The following is an 8,284-nucleotide window of genomic DNA, read 5'->3' as shown; positions in this document are numbered from 1 at the left end:
GATGGTACTTAAGGGGCCCCAGAATGGCTCAACAAGTCTCACAATGGCAGCACTCTTCATCGTGGCATGGAGGCTGAGAGCAGTAGCAATGAGAAGGAGGATACAGTAAAGGATTTTTAGAGTGCGCGTCACCTTACTAGGGCAGACAGAAGATGAAATATATGATAAGTATAAACTCAATGCTGCCACAATCTTGGATTGGATTGCTGAATTGGACCCAATCTTGCAGCGACAGACACGCAGGACACATGCCATACCCACCCATGTGCAGGTCTTGCGTTCGCTACACCTCCTTGCATCGGGGTCCTTACAGGGTGTCATAGCTAGTGCTGGAGGGGGGTCCCAGAGTTCCCTTTCGCATTTTTTCAATGCTTTCCTCAATGCCATGTTGCAAAGGATAAAGCACCAAATTACAATTCCCAGCACACCTCAGGATTTGCTGCAAACAAAATTTGATTTTTACAATATGGCACATTTTCTCCATGTGATTGGCTGTATAGATAGCACGCATGTCCCCATTTGTCCACCGTCAGAAAATGAGTAGATTTACCGCAACTGGAAATGTTACCATTCACTGAACATTCAGGTGATATGCAATTCAAGAACTATAATTACTGACTTAGTTGCAAGTTACCCTGGCAGTGCCCATGATTCGTACATTTTCAGGCATAGTGGCATCCCCACACAACTGCTTGCTGGTGAATTTGGAGATGAATATTTGATGGATAAATATATTCCCTCTGATTGTTGCACATCTCTGTACTATGGTGTCACATTGGACTCCAAAGTTGTGTCTTACATCCCATCCCATAGGTGACAGTGCATACGCTGTGAGGTCATTCATTCTAACTCCCTATCTGAATCCAGCAACACGGAAAGAACAGCACTACAACAATGCACACATAGCAACCCGCAACGTAATTGAGAGAACATTTGGGGTACTGAAGTCTCGGTTTCACATTCTACATAAGACTGGCGGGGCTTTACAATATCGTCCTGAAATTTGCTGTAAAATAGTTGCAACATGTGCCATGTTGCACAACATAGCCACTAGAAGAGGCTTAGCACTGGAGGATGATAATGTACAGCCTCAAGTTGATAACCAGCCACAACAACCACACCCTAGGCTACGTGGACCTGACGCAGCAGAGGGGAGAAGGACAGAGATAACTTAACATTACTTTTGACGTAGGTAAGGACTACACAACACATCTGGTGCATGACTGTAATGTTTTAATCGTAAATGTGTTAGCAATGATTTGAATTTGAATTTAAAAACATTTATTCAGCGCACTTTTACCCAGCGGTTTCATGGCGCTATGTGTAATGCACTGGACGACAGCAGCTGGGAGAGGTTTAGGCAGTGTAGGCTTGCGCAAATAGGAAGGTTTTAAGGTCCTTCCGGAACTGTGGGTAAGAGAGATGTTCGAAGGGCAACAGGAAGGGAGTTCCAGAAAGCTGGAGCAAGGACAGCGAACTTTACTCCACCCGCCCTCTGTTTTTTGAACCGGGGAGTGGCTAGAAGGGCCATGTGAGAGGAGCGAAGCTCTCTACCTAGAAGATAAGGCTTGATGGCAGTGCATATGAACTCGGGGGCGGTGCCCGACCTTGCCTGGAAAGTGAGGCAGCCAAGTTTGAAAAGGGCGCGCTCTTTCACCGGCAGCCAGTGCAGTGCTTTAAGCAATGGAGTGGCCCGATGGTATTTAGGTAGGCCATGAATCAGGCGAGCGGCCTGATTCTGTACCAGCTGCAGGCGGTGGATCGCATAGGCAGGGGCCTCATTATAGATTATGTTGCCATAATCAATACGGGATAGTACCATGGCCAGCACATTAATTTTTAAAGCAGAAGGGGAAAAGAAACAAGAAACTTTCCTAATTATTCTAAGGGAAAAAAAACAAGAGGAAACCACTGAACCAACTTGTGAGTGGACAGAGTTGTGGGTTTAAAAAAATCCCGAGAGTTTTAACTTTAGGTACCGGGAGTGGAGGGACACCAAGGGACGGGGGCCAGAAGGAGGGGGACCACGGACTGCAACCACCTCCGGTCAAGACCAACTCGGTCTTGTCCGGGTTGAGTTTGAGGTGGTTGCAGTTCATCCAGTCCCGAATGAGCTTCATGACTGTCTGGACATTCAGGGCAGATGAAGGTGAGTGGGAAAGGTTGAAGATTCAGGGTACTTAAGACATCTTAGCGCATGCAGTGTGCGGACAGCAAATTAAAATGCATTTACTGTTCACAGTCAAAGCTATGCAGTCTCTTCAGACGTCCCTTGTTCCAGACCCATATGGGTCACTGAGTCATATCCTACTTCTTGCACCCAAGCACTCCTAATGCCTTTCCTGTGTTCCTCCCATCATCCGTAGTTGGTCTCTCTGCACTGTCATGTCTTCCGGTGCTACGGTGTCCCCCAGCCACAACAGGTACAAGTAGGCTGCTCACATTTGAGCCCCCATCACTCCCATCACCATGCAGTAGGCTTCTACTTGCAGCAGCAGTCTGCATACCCTCTATTACATTTATGACCTTCATTAGGCCCCTGGCAACATCTCCACAACAGTGGGTCATCTCCACTTGCATGGCAACAGCACATTTTGAAAGATGCACATTAATGTGGCTAAGACGGTAGATTGACCTGGTGTACCCCTGCATGCTGGACATTGCCCTATGATGCCTACGGTCACTTGGTAGCTGCTGCGCCCGTAGTGTTTGACACATTGACTCCATTGCTGCAGCCACACGGTCCAGTTTGCCAGATGTTGCCCTCTGTCCTTCCTCAATCACATTGGACATGTGCTGAAGACAGTTGTATATGGCACCAATGTACTGACTGATTTTCCCCATTTTACCTTTTATGACACGTATGTCTTTGCCTTGCAGGCGCTGTACTTTAAGCATTTTGACCTCCACAACACTGGCGTTCCTCTCCTAATCAGCGGCTATTTGGCTCTGGGAATGTCACGGCCTGCGCCTGTACAACTGTTGCAACCTACTCCACCTGCTCTGCTGTGTTTGTGGGGTTGCTGGTCTAGGAGCTGCCTGTTGTTCTGGAATATGTACATCCAGGAAATCCTCACTCTCTGACTGTTGCAGTTGACACACTCTGCTTCTGTGACTTCTATGTGCAATTGTTGGTGATGATGTGGGTGAGTCGGAGTCATCTGCCTCTGGAAAGTCCTGACTGTGGAACTCGGCCCCTTCAATGACATTACTGTCCTGACTGTATCTATGATTGAAACAGTGCAAAAAGTCTGTTACTTTTTTAAATTGCACTTGTGACTATGTAAAATCATGAAAATTACAAATAAACAGTTCCATTTTGCATGACATGTCTCCTAATCGATCATACAAAATGTGCAATGATCACTTTTGAACTCATTGACTCTGTACTTCACACTAACTTTTGCCTGACTACAACTTCCATGATGCATTGGTACAGTTCGTATATGGGGTTCTGGATACTGCGGTTTCATACGTATCAATTGATACATTAGGGGGATATATTCTTAGCTACTATGACTACCTTAGGGGTCTCTAGCCGTCACAAATGCATGCAATACACATGATGATGTGCTCTTACCTTTGGATGTGCCGACAATGGTCTGAGGTGTCAATTTCTGAGACACCAACAACTGCCTCTGTTGCAAGGGTGCCTTCCACCAAGTCCTCAAGTGGGGTATTAGGCCTATCCCTGGATGGTCCACCGCTGGCCCTTTTGGCTGCCTTTATCCTGTTGGCAATCCTTTCTTTTGCACGACTGCGCAGATCATACTAGCGCTTTTGTAAATTGTTAATGTCACGGTGGGCAACACCAACTGCATTAACTTTTCCTTGGATTCCAAGCCAAATTTTCCTTTTCGCTGCTTCTGGCACTTTCAATGATTTTTTGTCAAACAGCTGCTCCTGCCTAATGGTCACTTCCTCAATCAAAATTTCCAGTTCCTGGTCACTGAATTTAATTTTCCTTTTCCTAGCCTGTAGTTGTTCTCCTGCATTTTCTGAGGCCATTTCCCCTTTTGCTGCTGGCTCACACTCTGCTCCAGTTACTCCAAGATGTGCTCCAACTGTCTCTCCTCCAGCTCTCCCTGGAAACAGGTGTGTTCAATCAGTAGACTTGCTTCCTGGTTGTGATGTAATAGCAATGCAGCAATATGGGTAATTCGCAATTTCGCAAATACAGAATCTCTAAAATTATGCGATTCGGTAGAAATGGCGATTTTTACCGAATCGCAAAAAAATTGAGATTTTGTTCATGCATCGCATTTTGCGATTCCTTATTTTTCGCAAATAAGGAATCCCAAAAACAAATGTTGATGCAAGTGCCCCTTAGAGTGAACAGTAGAAATGATTGGTCCTGTTTATTTTGAAGCTTTTAGTTAATTTTCAATGTGGAATTCTGACATAAGAACACAAATATAAAGCACAGAGAACAGCACACTCAGCTTTGCAATCCAACTTACTCCGCTACAGCAAGACTGCCAACCGACCACCGAAAGACCTAATTACATGACAGTAAAAATGCAAATGCTTCCACCACTGCAAGACTGTCATGTTATGACCGTGTATCTCATGCCTTGACAGATTGCCATATGTCCACAAGACTTCCATGATGTGACAATGACCAGTCTTTAGACACAGTGCTTGAAACAGACCAAAAGACACCCTGGCCATAATGGAATTTGCATCCACCATGAGTGATGCAAATAACTGGTTCAAGTCTCTCTCATATGAAATGAGGCAGCTTCACTCTTAAACTCACCAACAGCACAAGACCCTGGGCCCCTACACTAACACCAACCTCCAACTCAGGAATAACACTAGCACCAGACAAAGTCTGCCAAGCATAAACTGGCCCCACAACACAGAATTAAGCCCTTCCTGCTTGAAGCAGACCAGAATTGCTGTCCAATCTATGGCTGTTTCTCATCCTTTTATCTGTCGCCTCAGCCACACCAGACCCCACTAAAGATGGTCCTCCATGCAGCAGCAAACCTCAAACGTCTTTGCAAGGACAGCAGGCCCATAATGACCCTCAGAAAACTCCAAAGACCAGCACTGCCGGCAGCCATCACGTTCAAGACTTATTACACCATCTAGAAGACTGTCTACTCTGTCATCCCATTGTACTTGGCAAACAAGATTTAGAACTTCACTCCAGCACAAATTAAATACAATAGCAGCAGCATCTGGCTGGAGGGAGAAGGCAATAAGAAAAGGAGTAATTCTGCTATGCAGGACAAGACTCAACAGGACTCATCCCTTTCAGACATCTCTAAGGAGCTTGGAGCCCATCTCTTCAAGCAATACCTCATCACTGGGTAGCCATCAGGATGACGGACCAGCCCTGAAGATCCTCACATCGAACCAGAGGTCTGCCACTCCCTCACACCTGCCTGATACCCTCTCCACTAGAATTCTCACCTACAATTCTGCCTCATACCCAACCCTCTTCTTCTGTGCAACCCTCTGAAAGCAATGTCCCTCTCATCATGCATGGTGCTTCTTTGTTTCGTAACTAGGTTTGAGTTACATGTTACATACACACATCCTGTACCAGACAAAGAGTAACATATGTTTTAACAATTTATTATCAAAAAAGTGCATATTTTGATTTGTGTAATGTGCATTTTGGTTTAATTGCAAGCATTTTATTCCACATAAGTACAGTTCCTTATGGACGAGGTATCCCTGAACAAGTTTAATCCCTGCCTGAACATGTGAAGCACGCAGTAAAGACCAGACTTCAATTGCACGAATGGGCCTTGCACACGCTAACTATATCATGACCGTCTACCTACAAAGAAGAGCATGCTTACCCTAGCAAAGGGAGGGTGAGGTCAGAGGAAGGATAATATGATTTCCGGAGTTGAGAGAAGCAATCACGCCTCTCCAAAGTATGGAGGGATGATGCCTGCAGAAGCACAGACGAGAGCAGAGGGCACCATGTCTGCCATGCTTCACAAGGAAGCACAGGAGCCCCTGGAGAGGAAAAGGCACACTTCCGCCCCTTCGGAGGACATCATGCTTCTACTGGTGGAGATGATCAGAAATGATGACCGTTCCAGTACAGAAGCAAGGAGATGTCTAGTAGCTGCAGCAGGGGACAGGAGGATGCCAGTGATTGTGCAAAGGTCTCATCGGTAATTGGACTTGCAATTCCGATGTATAGGAGGCCACCTCTGTTTCACTACGTGAGAGGTTATGTCCGACATGGTTCAGGGGATCTTACCTGTTCTAGTAGAGAGGTGACACTGCTTGTCCCAGCAAAAAGGAGATTGTATGTTTTTCAGCACAGATGCCGTCATATAGGGTATAGTACACAGGATCATATATAATCTTCGCATCTCATGCTGTCCTCACCCATCCCCCTCGCCTGCGAACCAGAAGTCCCTTTATGTTGAGCTGAAAATCAGCAACAAGCTGAGAAGGCACTGTAAATTTCCCTTTCAATGTTTTTTAAAAACGAAATCTATGCTTTGATTTCACTTGCCTATCATCAGCCGAGTCCTATCAAACACCCCTAAAAAAATCTCCACCTATTTACCTATACAGTCATTCTGAAATTCCTAATCCACAGGCGAGTCTGTGGGCCATAAACTGCAACAGAGTTAAAACGAACAGCAGCGTACATGGTCTAATGTGCACAACCTGCAAACTAAGTCCCACCTCATACTGGCCTTCATTTTATGAAAGGAACCAGACCTGTAAGGAAGCCAAGCGACTTTGAAACGTACAGGATTGTGGTCCACAACACACTGGTAGACACAAGAGTGATGGGTTAGCAAAAATAAAGTGTTCCTGAAGCTGTAGCCTCCATTTATTTAAACCATCCCCCAGGTTACCTGGAGACAAACCTTTGGATATGTTCCAGGTGAAGAAGTTAGAGGGAACCAGAGCTCCTTTATTTTACAGAAATGGCTGATGACAACCTGACTACTTTCACCACCCTTTGTTGATTCATCGCATAAGGCACCTCTCTGGGCCAGCTTGTTTATGTGTATATTGGGGGAAGCGGTGAGGCCCTCATAAACTCCATAGCATTCTAAAGGCCATGCAATATTTCAAGGCGTCCTTGCACCACTCCCAGTACAAATGCAAATGCAAATTAACCCTGGTTAGCCTCCGTCAGCAAAACTCCTAGTAGCCCTTCATGAGTCTAGTAATTGATGGTCTGTGGGGGCGGAGGCAAGTACATGTAAAGAATTGGGTAGCTCACATGCGCAGTCAAGCACAGGTGAACTGCTGCGGACATGGCCTACAGTCTCATTGCCACCAAAGCACTTCCACAGGATCAAATTGCCAGAGGTCGGGGTGGCCCATGTGAAGCAGGACACTGAAGGGAGAGGTGCTCCACTGAAATGGGGGTAAGTCATCCCAGGTGGGCCCACTCACTGCTACCATTCCATACACACGGGCCATTTCAAAGCTGGTGACCTAAAAAAAAAAAACACACAGATTAGAAGGGGAGTACATTTACAGTCAGAAAGAATCAGCGAACGAGAACAGCAAACTGCGAGGATTAACCAGCAAACTAAAAAGAATGGGAGCCCAGGAGAGTGGCAAGAACAATCCCCACTTCACAGAAACCAAGCACTCCTCTCACCACATGATACAGGAAGCAACTTCAAGATAAACTCAATGCTCTATCCTCTTCCACAACAAGTCATTTTCAACACAATCAACGGAATCCCTTATTTAAAAGGTTCAAATCCTAAACATCTGAACAGTTCAATGCATGTTCAATGAGCCAGAATTCACCATTCTTCGGCTATTTCCACCTTCCGATAGGATTCAAGAGAGCTGGGCACCGCTGGAACTAAAGGATTATTGGCATAACTGGTGACGACAGGAATTAGTCTTGACAGCGAAATAACTGGTGATCTACATCACAAAGTGGCTTGTGTGTGACAGTGCAAAACTGGATCTTTTATACCGAAGAGAAGAGAGATAGCTGGTGTGGTCCTGCAGTTTTCTGCAGTCCTAACGGCGTACATTATAAGCTGCAAGCACAAGAAAGAGGAACAGCCAACATCAAGTGAAAAGGTGAGTAAGATGCAGACAAAAAACTAGAGATCTTTATACAATGTGTGGAATTATTCCAAGGTAAGGGACATGGCAGGTGCAGATACCTAGATCGAGACCCATCAGGGTACTTTGGCTAACACTATAAAATCTGTATGTCAGGCTGCAGAGTCCATAGCTTAAAATCAGCACAATAGGTCAGAATGGTGCACTTAGTTTGACGATCTAACTTTATTTATTTATAAAGTTTTCTTCATCTAGG

The 8,284-nt window shown here is 45.5% G+C and overlaps 1 protein-coding gene across 1 annotated transcript in view; it reads right to left on the bottom strand.

The window, feature by feature from the left end:
- Positions 1 to 5,570: 5,570 nt before the first annotated feature.
- PLBD2 (phospholipase B domain containing 2) overlaps positions 5,571 to 8,284 on the bottom strand; it is a 277,840-nt gene continuing 275,126 nt past the window's right edge. Inside the window, exon 12 of the mRNA XM_086943253.1 lies at positions 5,571 to 7,434. Coding sequence (XP_086799379.1) covers positions 7,264 to 7,434 — 171 coding nt within the window. The 3' untranslated portion in view covers positions 5,571 to 7,263. The remainder of the gene's footprint in view (positions 7,435 to 8,284) is intronic.

This window comes from Lissotriton vulgaris, chromosome 11 (assembly GCF_964263255.1).
Source record: "Lissotriton vulgaris chromosome 11, aLisVul1.2, whole genome shotgun sequence".
NCBI classification, from domain to species: Eukaryota; Metazoa; Chordata; class Amphibia; order Caudata; family Salamandridae; genus Lissotriton; species Lissotriton vulgaris.
This window is presented reverse-complemented; position numbering and strand designations above follow the sequence as displayed.